This window comes from Silurus meridionalis, chromosome 22 (assembly GCF_014805685.1).
Source record: "Silurus meridionalis isolate SWU-2019-XX chromosome 22, ASM1480568v1, whole genome shotgun sequence".
In the NCBI taxonomy this organism is placed as follows: Eukaryota; Metazoa; Chordata; class Actinopteri; order Siluriformes; family Siluridae; genus Silurus; species Silurus meridionalis.
In genome coordinates, this window is record NC_060905.1 from 3,756,255 (window position 1) to 3,772,942 (window position 16,688).

At 37.0% G+C, this 16,688-nt stretch overlaps 3 protein-coding genes across 8 annotated transcripts in view; 2 read left to right on the forward strand and 1 right to left on the reverse strand.

Annotated features, from left to right (window-relative positions):
* Positions 1–557: 557 nt before the first annotated feature.
* On the forward strand, positions 558–8,393 carry LOC124376359 (epsin-3-like). The gene is made up of 7 exons (XM_046835409.1): positions 558–585; positions 2,084–2,236; positions 2,327–2,479; positions 6,489–6,656; positions 6,750–6,848; positions 6,924–7,160; positions 7,408–8,393. The coding sequence occupies exons 1-7, from the start codon at positions 558–560 to the stop codon at positions 7,677–7,679; spliced, it is 1,110 nt and encodes a 369-aa protein (XP_046691365.1). The 3' UTR covers positions 7,680–8,393.
* LOC124375911 (ADP-ribosylation factor-like protein 16) lies at positions 5,991–11,484 on the reverse strand. Of its 3 annotated transcripts, none has more exons than XR_006923742.1 (6): positions 11,275–11,484; positions 10,992–11,050; positions 9,813–9,929; positions 9,505–9,620; positions 8,972–9,191; positions 5,991–6,653 (listed from the first exon to the last, which is right to left on the reverse strand). XR_006923742.1 is itself a non-coding variant. In XM_046834652.1 (4 exons), exons 2-4 carry the CDS (start codon positions 9,858–9,860, stop codon positions 9,026–9,028), a joined length of 330 nt encoding a protein of 109 aa, XP_046690608.1. In that variant the 5' UTR covers positions 9,861–9,929; positions 10,899–11,009; the 3' UTR covers positions 8,689–9,025. The 3 variants fall into 3 exon arrangements, 1 of the variants encoding a protein (XP_046690608.1); XR_006923741.1 differs by having other exon boundaries at positions 8,372–9,191; XM_046834652.1 differs by lacking the exons at positions 5,991–6,653; positions 11,275–11,484 and having other exon boundaries at positions 8,689–9,191; positions 10,899–11,009.
* A 3,665-nt stretch (positions 11,485–15,149) lies between these two features.
* The window catches only part of LOC124375905 (adhesion G protein-coupled receptor E5), a 50,269-nt gene continuing 48,730 nt past the window's right edge, over positions 15,150–16,688 (forward strand). The window contains exons 1-2 of one of the 4 annotated variants that reach the window (XM_046834631.1): positions 15,150–15,373; positions 16,298–16,402. In XM_046834631.1, coding sequence (XP_046690587.1) covers positions 15,346–15,373; positions 16,298–16,402 — 133 coding nt within the window. In that variant the 5' untranslated portion in view covers positions 15,150–15,345. Of the gene's footprint in view, positions 15,374–16,297; positions 16,403–16,688 lie in introns of those variants that run through there. The other 3 variants (XM_046834630.1, XM_046834634.1, XM_046834635.1) reach the window with 3 other exon arrangements.

Sequence of the window (16,688 nt, forward strand, 5' to 3'; positions counted from 1 at the left end):
AGTTATGAGGAGGTGCAGAAACTTTCCTCAAATAGACAAAATGGTATGTACTGTACAGTTTTTCTACTGCGCATCAGATTATAAAATATCTGTTCATGTTCTGAAATGACAGTGACTTCCACTTTCTGCAGAAGTGCCAAATAAACCTCTCTAATGCTCTTACCCATTAAATGCTGAGTTTTGAGACTTTTTAACATATTTTTTTACCAAAGCATTTTCAGCCTTTTGAATTGTATTACATCACAACTCCCTTACAGGGTTCTTCCACCTCCAGAGGGGCAGGACTCTAAAACCCTCTCACTGGTTACACACTGAACCCCTCCACTTCTCATTTCAGAGCTAAGTTTGAGACTAAGCTTTACAGAGAATTAGGGAGTGCTACAATAGTGTGTGGTTTTATTTTGCTTGTGTGTGTGTGTTTATGTGTGTGTTTTAGAAAAATGGTTTAGAAGCATAAAGACACAAATAGTGATTGTGTTTTCTACTCATTTGGTTGAAAACGGGGATTAATCAGAGCTCAGTGTGTTCACTACGGATCGGTTTTCTTTCTTCTCACCATGAGTCCTGTTTATCTGCTGTTTCTGGGTGAGTCGCATCAGCCTTTTCTGGTTTTTATATTGCCATGGCCATTTAGGTTGTAGTTTTGTAATCCTATTGCTTTCCTCATGGTATTGTTGATGTCACATGTGGGGTGTGATAGATCAGACCTCTGCCATTTCGGCGTATCATTTAGACTGAAGCGAATGGACAGAATGTAAGAAATGGAAAAGTCTTCATGCCAATCTGTTGGTGGCAAATAATCTATGGTAAAGTAAAAAAACCTTAAAACAAGTGCATCTTGTAATGGTAATGTTACCACAAAGTGCAAACTCCTCTGCCTCATATGACAAACACACGAGACTACTTCTATAAATGTTAAATAGGGATCTGTGGAAAGTTTCAATGACACAATATAGGCAAAAGTATTAGGACACCTTCATTTTCCAGCCAAATATGGTTCTTCCTCAAACTGTCAGCTTTAATTTGGAGGCAATTATATAGGATGTCTCTGGATGTGGTAGCATAACATTTTGCCTCAAATTAGGAGACTTAAAGCTGTTCCAACATGACAGTTCCCCTGTGCACAAAGCCTGCTGCATGTAGATTTGTTTTATAGGAGTTGAAGTGGAAGATCTTTTAGTGGCCTTTTAGCTCTGACCTCAACTATACTGAACACCTTTGGGATGAATTGCAATTGCTTTCAGGACTTTTAATGGAGGTTTGATCCACTGATATATAGATACTGGGTGAGAGAGAGAAAAGGAGAACAAGAGAGAGTACATGTGAGAGCAGTAATGAGAATCTAAAGCCTTTAAACAAGTATTAATATTTGTTGTTTATTCGTTGTTTTTCTTCTGCATTAATAAGTAATGGATCAAAATATCTTTCTGTTACACAAAAAAGCACTATAAAACTATAAACACAGTCAGAAAAAATGCATTGGTAGTGTTACAAACCCAATTCCAAAAAAGTTGGGACAATGTGCAAAATGTAAATAAAAACAGTGATGATTTGAAAATCTCATTAATCCATATTTAATCACAATGACGGATATCAAACAACACAGATACGCAGTTAAACTGAAATAAAGGTACATTATTTGCTGCAGGTCTCCTGTTAGCTGTGCTGAGCAACGCGACCACTAATACAACATGTGGTGAAGGACAAATAAGGCTGGAAAACGGTACATGTGTAGGTATGAACAAACCTGCAAGAATGATTTTATAACACTCTCCTTTATTTCTATCATAATTAAATACATGTAAAATTATTTTCCTCAACATTTTTAATTTCTTTAAACTTAAACTGATGTCATTGATATTATTTGTTACCTTGTAATTAGAACACACAGAGTTGTGCTCGGTCACCTATGAGCTTTCATCCCAATAACTGGTTTATTATCAAACCCAAGTGAACTCTGAAGAAACAAATGTGTTTGAAACATACTTTCTATTCTGCATATTAGAGAAAATAAAAGGAAAAAATGAAAGAGTTTACATGATTCTGAAATTTCTTTATATGTGATCTCTATCCTATGACACAGACGAAGACGAGTGTAAAGAGGAAATAGACGTGTGTGGTAATAATGCAGTTTGCACCAACACTATCGGTGGCTACTACTGTCAGTGTGAGACGGGATACCAGAATAATAAAAGGAAACTTTACTTCACTGCAGAAGACGAGTTACAATGCAAAGGTCAGTATGATTATAATACTGATTTTATTTCCTGGATTAACGGTGCACTGAGGATAAACCTGAACCTCTTCTCTTGTTATTTTCTCTCAGACATCAATGAATGTACAGAGAACAAAACCATCTGTGGTCCTAATGCTGAGTGCAATAACACAGTTGGTTCATATTTCTGCGTGTGTGCTGAGGGTTTTGTGGCCAGCAACAAACAGGAGCGTTTTAATGGGAGCCAAAATGTTACATGCAACGGTGAGGTGTTTTTCTGTTCTCTTTATATGTTTTGTTTTCCTAGCGTGCAATATAAATCAACAGCAAGCCAAACTCTGTTCAAGAGCCAGGATATAAACACCTTGCTCCTTTAATAGTCCCATGTGTAGTTTACACAATCAAACACAGTGGCAAGTAAAAAGAAAATGTGGGGAATAAAAAAAACGTGATTAACCTATAACACAGATGAAGATGAGTGTAAAGATAAAATAAAAATGTGTGGTAATAATACAGTTTGCACCAACATGTGTAACAGTAGCTCCTACTTGTGCAAGGTCTCAAATGCTCAGTTGTATAAATGAGATACATGCAAGTCACTCTAAATAAGGGCGTCTGCCATAAATTTCTTAAAGGTGTAAATATATTTAGCTCTGTTTGAGAAGTCTTTATCAGAAGCGACACACCAGGAACGTAGCTGTTTTGTGGATGTCTGCATGACATTAAATGTATCTGTACCATACACACAGCATGGGACTGTACTAGACGGAAATAGCAAAAGTAAAAATATAAAATAAATATTACATTACAAGTCCAGTATTTAGATGCACGAGTGATGCTACATTCACACATGCAGCAATGTTACTGTTTAAAGTCACAAGTTGCTGCACCACAAACTCAAAAGTATGTGTTCTTACTACTGGTTACCATAATAACTTTTACCAGTGAGTGGCGCCAGTTTCATAATGTGAGTAAAAGGATTGCATGTGCTCTACTGTCTTCACTCCTGTTAGTGAAAATGCAACCTTTTGCATATCTGACTTTACACTTTAGTAGCAGAACATTAACTGTGTTATTGTGGTTTCCTCTGTAATGTACCCCAGGCACCATTAATCAGTGTAACAATGTGAATAGCTACAAGCTTATTTTGAGCTTATAAATAGTCAGATGATCAGGGACAGCCTCATTGATGCATCATCCATCGCAAAATATGAATGATGTCGGTCAGAATAGGGACGCACAGTGGCATAATGGGACACCACTGTGGTTTAACAGGATGCATTGTGGTATAACAGGACACACCTTAGTATAATGAAACATACGGGGGAATAATGGACACATAGAACTCATTGTGGTATAATGGGACACACTGTGGTATAATAGGACACATTGTGGTATAATGGGACACACTGTGGTATAATAGGATACATTGTGGTATGATAGGACACATTGTGGTTTAAGGGACACAGTGTGTTATAAGGGACACAATGTGGTATAATAGGATACACTGTGGTATAATAGGACACATTGTGGTTTAAGGGACACAGTGTGTTATAAGGGACACAATGTGGTATAATAGGATACATTGTGGTTTAAGGGACACATTGTGGTATAAGGAACACATTCTGGTAACAGGGACACAGTGTGGTATAATATGACACATTGTGGTTTACGGGGAGACAATTTGGTATAATAGGACACAGTGTGGTATAAGGAACACATTGTAGTATAGGAGACACAGTGTGGTATAATAGGAGACATTGTAGTGTAAGGGAAACAATGTGGTGTAAGCGACACACTGTGGTTGAAGTGACACAGTGTGGTATAAGAGACTCACTGTCTCTTATACCAGGGATTAAGGGATACAGTGTGATATAATAGACACAATGTTGTATAAGGGACACAGTGTGGTATAAGAGACACAGTGTGGTATAAGAGACACAGTGCAGTGTGGTATAAATTACACATTGTGGGTTCCCTTTGGTTCCTTTCAAGGTTTCTACCTCATACCACTTAATGGAGTTTTTCTTTGCCACTGTCTCCACTGGCTCTCTTACTATTGTTGGCTCACTGATATTGTTTAAAAGTAAATTCTTCTTGCATTCTCTTTTCTTGCAGATGAATCTCTCCACGTTTTTGATGTTGATTGCCTTAAAACCAGTGTTTTCTGCACGCATGCTGAGTCAAGCAATGGATACCAACACTTTAACCCGAGCATTTTTACATTTCTACCTCTGATTCTTTGTATTTTGATGTTTTCACACATTTATATTTCTTAGAATCTTCATTTTTAAAATGCTTATTCTTAACAACAGATAAAAATATTTAGAAACATTAATGTGTAGCTTATAAAGTCCCTGTCATAAAATGTGAAGAACCAGGAATTGAGAAGAAAATGCAGATAATTTAAATTTTTTTAATATATCTATATTTTTTTACATATATTTATATATAGGTGCATATATCTATAAATGTGCAGCAGGTGTGGACTTTGCACAGCTTCCTGGGGCTCCTGGCCAGGAAGAGTTGATTTATCCTCTGCCCTGTGGGTCCACTGCCAAGCCAAGTGTCTAAAAAAATCCAAGTAGTGTATGATGTTTGTTAAGCTTTATAAAATCTTAAATACAAAAGTCTGATGGTGTTATTCAAACTGTTAAGTATTTTTACTTGTGAAAAAAAAAGTAGTTAGAGTTATAGTTTTCCCATCTGTAAAAGAAAAAAGAAATAAACTTAAACAGTAACAACTGTACAATGGAAAGATAGTATAGTCCACACAGTTATTTCTTCTCTACATAGACAGGTATATTGAAGTAAGTCAACTAAGAAATGTCGTACTAGTTCAATATTTAATAAATAAAAACAATTCTGCAGCTGCATTATGCGCAGGAACATGGAAAATATGTTGTATGAGGTATGTTTATATTTTGCAATTCTGACTTTTTTTGTGATGGAAACGGGCTTCAATAGTAATGTCCTTGCAGCTTTTTTGGTGAATATTTTGAGATATTTGCACTACCATAGTTATACACCAGATGCTGCTAAATGACTAAATACAACATTACAATATTCATGAGCTGCTTTTCCAAATGTGCTCTGGCATATTTATAATTTTCTGACTAATACAGCAGCAAAAGAAATAGAAATTTGCCATGTAGCCCTTAACTGAAAAGATCAGTTTTCATCAGTGTACAATAAAGTAGAAAGCTCTGCCTCTACTCTCATATCCAGACATGTTTCTTGTTGGAATTATTGGTCTATTTAAATCCTCACATTATAATGTAATAGAATATTCTAATAAAAGAAACAGCGCCACCTAGTGCCAATCCGTGGGAAACGTCTGGAGCAGGTGGTCAAACGCAGGCTGTGGAAAAGTTGATGGTCGACCCTTGGGATTCTCTGGGTATTGTTGGCTATGTTCTTACTACACTACATGCTCTGTTCCTGGTAGAACAGTTAGGGGAAAAATCTATCTAATTTAAATCTAGTTTTGGATCATGAGCTACAAACGATGAATATATTGCTATACATTCGAAAGGAACACGTATCTACACACACAGAATTTGTTTTCTGATCCTTATTAGTTATTAGCTACAGTTTAAAAGGTTTATTGGTTATAATTAGATGTTTAATTTTCTTTAATTGTTCACAAACTTACTTGGGTACAACTGAACTTAACCTTTTTAGCTGTAGTGATTAATTATAAATGCACATTTGAGCTTTTACTGTAGCAGCATTGATTTCTTTCAGTTCATAACATTTCACTATGACCAATATGACAGATGATAACCAATCCCTTTATTTAATCATTTCAAATAAGTATCAATTTACCAGGAGAAAAACATATGTACAGTAAATACAAATATCTACTGTTGTCCCCTCTTTACAAATGGTGCACTATTTTGTAGAATAATTGTATAATCTTGAGAAACGTTATGAAAACCATAATCTGAAATGACCATACCTTCATTAATCTCTTTTTGAAATCACAGAGTGAACAAGGTGTGTTGGGCTGAACTTCTGATCCTCCAGCAGTTGCCATTATTAAACCTTTTAGAAACCATAAAACTACTGCATTTACATTTACATTGGCTGCATTTAGCAGACGCCCTTTTCCAGAGCAACGTACAAAAGTGCTTTGAGTCTCTAGTAATAAATAAATCTACACTGGTACGCCAGATTACAAACTTAATATAAATATAACCCTTAAATTCTACAAACTTGGAAAGTGGTAATTTGTGCTACTGCAGTATGACATTGCCATATTTTTAAACAGAACAAAGCTCCTCAGCCCGAGGTGCAAGCAGCTTCTGTCCAGGACCTTCCAGTATTCATTCTCAACCTTGGGACCATCGGTCACATCCTCCTGACCCGTGGGATGCTCCTCAGACCACCCCCAGTCCTGTTCCCTCAAATCAGACATGGCTCTCAGCTGCTGCTCCTGGTAGGAACAATATATTTGGTCAACATTATAAACTGAAATAAATAATACCATGCATAATCATATATGAGTGATTTTTATTGATATTTGTTTTAGCAGCCACAGGAATAGATCCTTTCTCTCCACTAGCATCAGACAAAAAAGGGTCTGCTGTCCCTATAAAAGGCTCTTTACCACGGCATGGGAGTCCCACAGGTAAGAATTTTAGCCCTTAATAAACTAACACTAATTTTGTACAGATTTTTATTGCAATAAACAATATATTTTCAGATGGAGATTTTTTCGATGATGCCATGGATGGAGGCCAGGTGAACGTTAATGGCCGTGGTGAGGGAAGTCCAGAGTTATTTGACCTGTCTCGTCTGGGAGAGTGTTTAGCAGAGCCAGTGCCTCCGACCTGTAGCGCACCGGAAGCCTTTCTGGGTCCGGCAGCGGCCTCGCTCGTCAATCTTGACTCCTTGATCCCACCGAATCCCACTCCCAAAAACTTAAACCCGTTTTTAACAGGTAAGACTGAGTGGGATGTTACACAGCATGCAAATTCACACAGGTGCTTCACATGATCATTTTATCTCTCAACACTGACTAGTTAGGATTGTACAGAAGATATGAAGAGACCATAACAATCCTTTTTGCATCTATAATGCTTTTATCAAAGTTCCAACTTTTTATATAGTAAATCAAGCATAATGTGAACTGAACATCTTGACTTGTATGATTTTTATTTATTTATTTTTTGTCTTACTCCCTTTAGGTCTGAGTGAACCTTCTGTCACAAATCCATTCCAGAGCGAGCCTACACGGCTTACCCTCAATCAGATGCGTCCCGGCTCTGCTTCCCCTGATCCCAGCTCACTGCAAAACAGCACCTCTCTGCCAATGCCTGTGGGCAGTCAGCCCTTGTCCTTACCCAGCTCCTTCACCCAGCCTTCAGAGGGACAACCTAACATGTCTCAACCGCTGCCCCCCACATCATCCACATCCACACACGGACAGCCAGACCAGAGTCAGAACCCCTTCCTCTGAGGGCTGGTGTGAGCTACATGTGGCCTGAATGTACGCTTGCTGGCCTGAGTAACGATGCTTATAACGGAGTGACGATTTAACTGCAGACTCAGATCTAAACTGGAATTATAGCTCAAATTAATGACACTACTGTTTTTATACAGGCTAACTGTTTTCACGGCTCTTTGCTATTGCCACTTATCCTCTTATATCCATCTGCACTACAGAACCAATGTGTCTTCAGCATATAAGCAAGCAGCCTGTTTTCTTTCTTTTTTTTATGTATTGGAACATGATCTACTTTCAGACAAAACTTCAGCCTACTCCATAATGTCCAGTGACTTTACAACTCTCTAGGCCTGCTTTAGTAACCCTTCATGTAGTGTTCCATACACCCTGGGGACTTCCTGTTCCACTTTTCTTCTGTATTATTCATTCTGGATGACTGATCTCAATGAGCAGAATAGCATGGAAGCTAGCCATCCTGATAATGAAGCTCTCCCAGTCAAGCAAGTCTGATCAGTGTGCCAGATATTTAACACCAGACCAAGACATGTTTGTCTGTCTGTCTGTTTTTTGAGGTTTTTTTAAACCTGTCTTTTAAATTGGCTGCTAAGTGAACACACTTCATGAAGGGAATGAATTTACTGTGGAGTGATTTACTAACAGAATGTGTGAATAAGAGACTTCTGGAAATAGAAAAGATTTCTCACCAAATATAGGAATGAAAATGCATCTCGCTATATCGACAAAAGTATTGGGACACCAAACTTTTCCAGACATATTTGGTGCTCTGACAAAAGTTGGAGGCATACAATTCTGTAGGACATCTTTGGATAAAGTGTCATACAATGTTCTCTTCGCTTGAATTAGAAGACCCAGAGACATTTCCTCAATCTCATCACTTTTGGGATGCACAGAAGTGTGTTTTATCTCCACTCGCACAAGTACTTTAACCGTTTGCACCCGCCTGTGATGAATTCTAATTACACTTTTTTGCATTTTATAAATTATACACAAACTCGTAGCATCATTTATACCACCGCAGCCATGACCGGGCATTTACAAAGGATGTCAAGAATTTTTTTTTCATGCTAAAGAGCAGATGTGAAAATTTCTAAAAAACTGACAAGTATCATTACCGCTTCCATAGCGAGACTGAAATTTGCCTTTTCATATCAAATCATCGACCACAAAAGTGTGAACTTATGTAACAGTTGAGCTGATTTTATCATCTCCGTTGCATTTTTAGCCCAGTTTGATGAAGCTGACCAGGTTGTGATCCTAGCACTGATGTTTGCATTATTATGTACTGTTAGGCTCTATGTGTCAATATCTTCCATGATCAGATCTTCATATCATTCAGGTCAGTCAGGTTGAGTCGAGTCCAGCCAGTTGAGCACTTCCTGAAGGCCCTTTCCAGAGCGAGCACTGAGCTCCAAAACTGTGATCGACTGGGGAGCAGAGGCAATGATGTCATCTATCCTGAAGAGTGATTTTATTTCCTCTAGGGACATGATACAGGGAAGGTCACTAGAAAGAAAATGAAAAGGCATTTTCAACAACAAGCTGTAATCCTAAAGAGCACCTGAATCACTTTCTACACCTCATACCACTGTAGGATCAAGGAGTCCTTGATCCTACTTCTTTCAGCCTGGAAATCAACTGAAATCTTATTTAAGCTTAAATACCAACATACAATGCATACATGCAATAATGATTTGAACAATAAGTAATTCACTGAAGTTGCCTTGATAGACTTTAGAATTGGTCACTGAGAACACGGCTGCTGTTTATTTTTATGAAAAGCACAATGAAGAAAGAAAAAAAACGTTAAGACTCCGACCTCTTGTTAAACAGCACGAGCACAGAGGCGGACCGGAGTGGTGTAGCTGAGAGAACACCCAGCAGCTGGATGCAGGAGGAGGAAATCTGTGTGATGTTAGCTGAGTCTATCATAAACTGAAGACAAAAGCACAGTCATTTTTTTCAGCTGCATACTAGAATGTTTGAAAAATGAGCAAGAAAGAAAGCATGTAAAAGTAGTTTTTTTACGGTGTGGAATATGAAATAAATGATGCACTGATATTGCTGAACCTGCTGTAAAGTCAAATATTTCCATACAGTCTGACCTCCTGCATCATTTCCACTCACAATCACAGATGTGCAGTCCCTAAAGTAGCTGGGCCAGATGGGACCCATGCAGCCTCCTAGCTCTCTCACGGTCACTCTTCTCTTCCTCAGGGTCAAATCAGTCAGGTTGGTGCCCACCTGTGCAATAACATTTATATATATATATATATATATATATATATATATATATATATATATATATATATATATATATATATAATTTTATTTTTTTTTTATACATAAACAAGTACCTCTAGTTGTTATTTAACCCTTTTACATCCAAAAAATTTCACAACCTGCTTCCAATGTCTTCTATCTAAACATGGTGTCACTGGCTATCTTTAAATGGCTTTCCTCTTCCTGAAACACTTAAACTAGCACTTATTTTCCCTGTTTGTTTTATGCATTTCGAAAAATGTGCTATAATTTCCTCCCAATAGTATCCTTTTGGGAGGAAATGGGTATTAGTATCCCAATAGTATCCTAAGTCTGCAACCTAGTGTTTATGTATTCATTGATAGAGACCTCAAAGCTCTTTTGTACATCTCTGTGGATAAGGGCGTCTTATAAATGCCACAAATGGAACATCTCATTCCAGATGTCCCTATTATGCTGTTATAATAACCTCCTCTCATTCTGTTAGGAAAGCTTTACACACGAATTTCAGCGGGCGACTGTGTTCAGTGACAAGATAAGGTGAGGAGGTCTGAGTGATGTTCACTGGGGTTTACTGTAGGACACATTTAAGTTCCTTCGACTCCAACTGTAGACAAACCATGTCTTCATTGAGCTCACTACTATCATGCTGGAACAGCTTTGCATCTCTCAGTTCCAGTGAAGAGAAATCAAATGCAATTCTAAAGACAGCAAATGCAATTCAAACTTTGTCTGGAAAAGAAGCAGGGGACTTTGTGATGTCCAGGTGTCTACAGACTACACCAAGTGTAATTTTGTATTGATTGGGGATTATTCCAGCACCTTTGGAATGAATCTGAAGTCTAGTGAACACCCTTTCCCAGTAGAAGGTTATTTAACAACACATAATAGGGAATAAGTCTGGAATGAGATGTTCACATGGGTGTGTGCCAGCTGAATAGAAACTAGTACATTTTGGTGGATGTGATAGTTATGATCAAGTGATGAGGGTGAAGATCAGGCAGGCAGAACATCTTTATCCACTGTCAGAAGCAGTTAACCCACCGTGGGCAGGGTAGCTGGAGGTTCTCCTACATCTGCAGGTTCACCCTTCTGACCCAGCTGTAGCTCATTGCTGAGGAAAAGAACAACTTTTGGAGCTTGCAGAACATTAACTAGCTTCGTGAGGGAAATTAAAATTACAATAATATATGTACCCAACCCTGAATGTGTCATTCCTAACCAGAAATACTCAACAATATCTTTTTTTCCCTCCCAATATATTTTAATTACACTAATAATACGGCTAGTCAGCTAGCTTACCGGCTAGCTAGCCGAATAAGGATATTTTGCAGACGTTTCAGGAGCAGAGTTTTTCCGACGCCGGTCGCACCAAGTAACAAACACATAAATATTGGGTAATTATTTATAAACAAACAAAATGTACTGTTAAAAAAAATGTTAAATAAAGAAATAAAATAGCTAACTTGCTAGCGGGGTTTATGGCTAAAGAAGCAGCTGGTGGTTACGTTACCATGACAACGTCTAATCCTATTTCAAAGTAAAAGTAACGGATATGCCCGCACTCACATCTGCACACTTTATAGACCATAACAAGAAAAACTATCTGCACCCCTGACCGTCACACCCATATGTGGTTACTTCACAAATTTTAAGCTCACAATTACATGATCCATAGAATTTTCTTTTACTGGAACTAAGAGGTCCATACATGATCCAGTAAGACAACACTTTTGTTTAAGAAGGGAACTCCAACAGGACATGGACCAACTCATGTGTCCTGCATAGATCCCTGACCTTCCTTTAACTGGAACAAAGAGGTCCAAACCTCTTTTAGCATAACTTCACAAAGCGAACTCCATTAGGACACTTAAGTGTCCTGCACAGATCCCTGAACTTCCCTGTTCTGAACCTAATAGGTCCAAAACTGTTCCAGCATTGTTAAATAAACATATATCTTAAAAAACTAGTCCCAAAATCTAGTGAAACATTTGTTGAGACCTGATGTTGAGGTGTGCACAAGATCTGGGCCATGTGGTGCATGTTTCTGAGAAGATTTATAACATTTTTAACATGAGGGGGAGAAAAGTCACCAAGAGTTTTTCTTTCCAGACTAACATTAACATTTTTAAACGTCTTGCTGGGGTGACACCTAATCATTTCGATTACGTCTTCCTATTTATTTTTAGCTTTCTGCTCAGGGAGGAAGTGACTGTGGTAAATGTGCTGTTTAAATTTGTTCCCTTAAAGAAGATTGAAGTTCTGAGAAAATAGCTGAAGCAGAAGCAAAATCACATGTGTCAATTTGTTGAATGACTAAGGTTTGAAGGTGATCTACACTAAAGGAGTCTTCATTGTCACACTAGCAGACTCAAGAACAGTTTCTTCTCATTAGCTGTCAGTCTGCTGAACTCCAAACTCAGACGTTGAAGCCCACATAAGAATTATAACCCCATCCCAATTTTGGTCACAGAATTTTACATTTACATGCATTTACAACTCTACATGCTACAAAAGAACCCACAAGAACATGTACTGTACATTATGAATGCTGTTTCCACTCTTATCATTTGCACTACCATGTTAATTGCCTCATACCTCATTCTTTGCTTCCTTCCACATTTTATTCTATATCCACTACATGCTTTCTGTTTAGTCACTTTGTATGTTGAAATATTTGACCACATTTATCTACACCACATCCCCATTTTGCTGGTCTCTACATAAAACCTCATACTTGCACTTTTTGTAGAACATAATATGCTAGGTATCCATCCATCCATCCATCCATCCATCCATCCATTCATCCATACAGTACAGACCAAAAGTTTGGACACACCTTCTCATTCAAAGAGTTTTCTTTATTTTCATGACTATAAAAATTGTAGAGTCACACTGAAGGCATCAAGGGCTATTTGACCAAGAAGGAGAGTGATGGGGTGCTGCGCCAGATGACCTGGCCTCCACAGTCACCGGTCCTGAACCCAATCGAGATGGTTTAGGGGTGAGCTGGACCACAGAGTGAAGGCAAAAGGGCCAACAAGTGACAAGCATCTCTCGGGGAACTCCTTCAAGACTGTTGGAAGACCATTTCAGGTGACTACCTTTTGAAGCTCATCAAGAGAATGCCAAGAGTGTGCAAAGCAGTAATCAAAGCAAAAGGTGGCTACTTTGAAGAACCTAGAATATGACATTTTTCAGTTGTTTCACACTTTTTTGTTATGTATATAATTCCACATGTGTTAATTCATAGTTTTGATGCCTTCAGTGTGAATCTACAATTTTCATAGTCATGAAAATAAAGAAAACTCTTTGAATGAGACGGTGTGTCCAAACTTTTGGTCTGTACTGTACATACATACATACATACATACATACATACATACATCCAAACACTCATCCATCCATCCTTCCAAACATCCATCCTCCAATTTGTGCCAATAATGTGCCATTGGTTTCAGTGATAATCAATCAGAGATATAAAAATAAAAGAACATTCAGCTTTCATGTTGTGACACTGGAAATAAAAAGCGAATAGCTGCAAATAGCTACTTCCTTTGACACATTTATGTTCAAGCAGGAAGTGACAGTTTCTAGTGTATTTTTTATCCAAACACTACCAAACTTCTGTACATACTGAATTAAAAGTTATAACTACTTGTGCAGACGGTTAAAAAATGTGTAGACTGTCTATCTAGATTGTTGACGAGCAAACTAATGTTAGCTTTTACTGTTTAAATCAGCACAAACAGAGAAAAATGTATAAAACATATATTGTAAGTTAGTTAGTTAGTCATGGTTTATATCTTTATGATAAATAAATAGACAAACATGGTAACTAGCAGAAACCTAGCAAATAAATACTTAGGAACACTTTGTACAAGGACACTGTCATACTGAATGCTTATATCCAGGATGAAAACATTCTTGAATATTTGGATTTGTTTTTTTTCTCGTTTCTGATAAGTTCTGTGAGATCACTGTGTGTGAATCTAAGACTCACAACACAAGAAACTCCACACAGTGATAACATGAATCTATGTGAGACACTTAAACACAAAGCACTTGCTGCAATAAACTTTTGTCACAGTTTTGCACAAGCTTTATAATATCATTATGAGATTTTATACACAATTTTGTATGATTTAATGCATTTAATGAGTTTATAATTCACCAGTTTGATACTTTTCTTGTGAAAATTGTACCAAAACTGCCCACTAATATATAAATTAATGCTACAGCATTAACACCATAAACGAGTCAATTTTCAAGAAAATCGTCTTAAAATTAAAATCTCACATTTCTTTAATGTCTTTAATTAAATAATAAGGAAGTATTATTATATACTGCTCATTTGGTGTTTAATCAGATTTGTAGATTAAATTTCTTAAATTAATACACAAATGTTTGTCAAGTTCTATTTGTCAAGAACCAACCACAAGCTCTCCTGAAGCAAGTTCCATGCCTTATAAATGTCCAAAAATAAAAAGTTTACAAATAATGTTTAATGAATGAGTACTGCTTAATTAACTAATAGATCTCTATTCCCATATATAAATATACATTTATTTGTGTCCTTAATTTATTAATTCATTCATTTAAGTGGGTGCTATTAAATTATTTTTAAATAAAGCCCTGAGTTTGCTGAGTTGCTAAAATGGAAACCGCTTTTTATTATTCTATCCATTGTTAAGAAAGAGACTGAGAAAGAGATAAAAAAAAACGGTGAACATTCTAGTAACGCAAATGTTAAAGAGGAGTCTTGTATCAATTGTATTGGGAAAATTCTACTTTGTTTTTAATTAAACTGTGTTGGACTGTTTCTAGATGTCTTTTAACTCAGTTATGAGTATGTGCAGAAATTTTGAATGCTCAAATAGACAAAATGGTATGTACTGTACAGTTTTTCTACTGCGCATCAGATTATAAAATATCTGTTCATGTTCTGAAAGGACAGTGACTTCCACTTTCTGTGCCAAATAAACCTCTCTCATGCTCTTACCCATTAAATGCTGAGTTTTGAGACTTTTTTTTACGTATTTAATCACCAAAGCATTTTCAGCCTTTTGAATTTTATTACATCACAACTCCCTTACAGGGTTCTTCCACCTCCAGAGGGGCAGGACTCTAAAACCCTCTCACTGGTTACACACTGAACCCCTCCACTTCTCATTTCATAGCTAAGTTTGAGACTAAGCTTTACAGAGAATTAGGGAGTGCTACAATAGTGTGTGGTTTTACTTTGCTTTTGTGTGTGTTTTTATGTATGTGTCATAGAAAAATGGTTAAGAAGCATAAAGACACAAATAGTGATTTTGTTTTCTACTCATTTGGTTGAAAACGGGGATTAATCAGAGCTCAGTGTGTTCACTCCGGATCTGTTTTCTTTCTCCTCACCATGAGTCCTGTTTATTTGCTGTTTCTGGGTGAGTCGCATCAGCTTTTTCTGTTTTTTTTTATCTTGCAATGGCCATTCAGGTAGTAGTTTTGTAATCATATTGCTTCCCTCATGGTATTGTTGATGTCACATGTGGGGTGTGATAGATCAGACCTCTGCCATTTTGGCGTATCATTTAGACTGAAGCGGATGGACAGAATGTAATAAATGGAAAAGTCTATATGTCAATATGTTTTGCCAAATAATCTATGGTAAAGTAAAAAAACCTTAAAACAAGTGCATCTTGTAATGGTCATGTTTCCACAGCCAAAGTGGTTCTTCCTCAAACTGTCAGCTTTAATTTGGAGGCAATTATATAGGATGTCTCTGGATGTGGTAGCATAACATTTTGCCTCAAATTGGGAGACTTAAAGCTGTTCCAACATGACAGTGCCCCTGTGCACAAAGCCTGCTCCATGAAGATTTGTTTTATATGAGTTGAAGTGGAAGATCTTTTAGTTGCCTTTTAGCTCTGACCTCAACCCTACTGAACACCTTTGGGATGAATTGCAATTGCTTTCAGGACTTTTAATGGAGGTTTGATCCACTGATATATAGATACTGGGTGAGAGAGAAAAGGAGAAAAAGAGAGAGTACATGTGAGAGCAGTAATGAGAATCTAAAGCCTTTAAACAAGTATTAATATTTGTTGTTTATTCATTGTTTTTCTTCTGCAGTAATAAGTAATGGATCAAAATATCTGAAACTTTTTGTTACACAAAAAAGCACTATAAAACTATAAACACAGTCAGAAAAGATTTATTGGGAGTGTTACAAACCCAATTCCAAAAAAGTTGGGACAATGTGCAAAATGTAAATAAAAACAGTGATGATTTGCAAATCACATTAATCCATATTTAATCACAATGACGGATATCAAACAACACAGATACGCAGTTAAACTGAAATAAAGGTACATTATTTGCTGCAGGTCTCCTGTTAGCTGTGCTGAACAACGTGACCACTGATACAACATGTGGAGAAGGATTTATAACGATGGAAAACGGTACATGTGTAGGTATGAACAAACCTGCAGGAATGATTTTATAACACTCTCCTTTATTTCCATCATAATTAAATACATGTAAAATTATTTTCCTCAACATTTTTTCTTTCTTTAAACTTGAACTGATGTCATCTGTATTATTTGTTACCTTGTAATTAGAACACACAGAGTTGTGCTCGGTCACCTATGAGCTTTCATCCCAATAACTGGTTTATTATCAAACCCAAGTGAACTCTGAAGAAACAAATGTGTTTGAAACATACTTTCTATTCTGCATATTAGAGAAAATAAAAGGAAA

What these genes read in the sequence shown, in the direction of transcription:
- LOC124375911 (XM_046834652.1), bottom strand. Translation starts at nt 9,860, where the DNA reads ATGGGTCCCATCTGGCCCAGCTACTTTAGGGACTGCACATCTGTGATT. An exon ending in GGGACTGCACATCTGTGATT is followed by an intron (nt 9,621 to 9,812) that starts GTGAGTGGAAAT and finishes TTTTGTCTTCAG; the next exon opens with TTTATGATAGACTCAGCTAA. An exon ending in CTCGTGCTGTTTAACAAGAG is followed by an intron (nt 9,192 to 9,504) that starts GTCGGAGTCTTA and finishes TTTTCTTTCTAG; the next exon opens with TGACCTTCCCTGTATCATGT.
- LOC124376359 (XM_046835409.1), top strand. Translation starts at nt 558, where the DNA reads ATGAGTCCTGTTTATCTGCTGTTTCTGG. An exon ending in TGTTTATCTGCTGTTTCTGG is followed by an intron (nt 586 to 2,083) that starts GTGAGTCGCATC and finishes CCTATGACACAG; the next exon opens with ACGAAGACGAGTGTAAAGAG. An exon ending in CTTAAACCCGTTTTTAACAG is followed by an intron (nt 7,161 to 7,407) that starts GTAAGACTGAGT and finishes TACTCCCTTTAG; the next exon opens with GTCTGAGTGAACCTTCTGTC.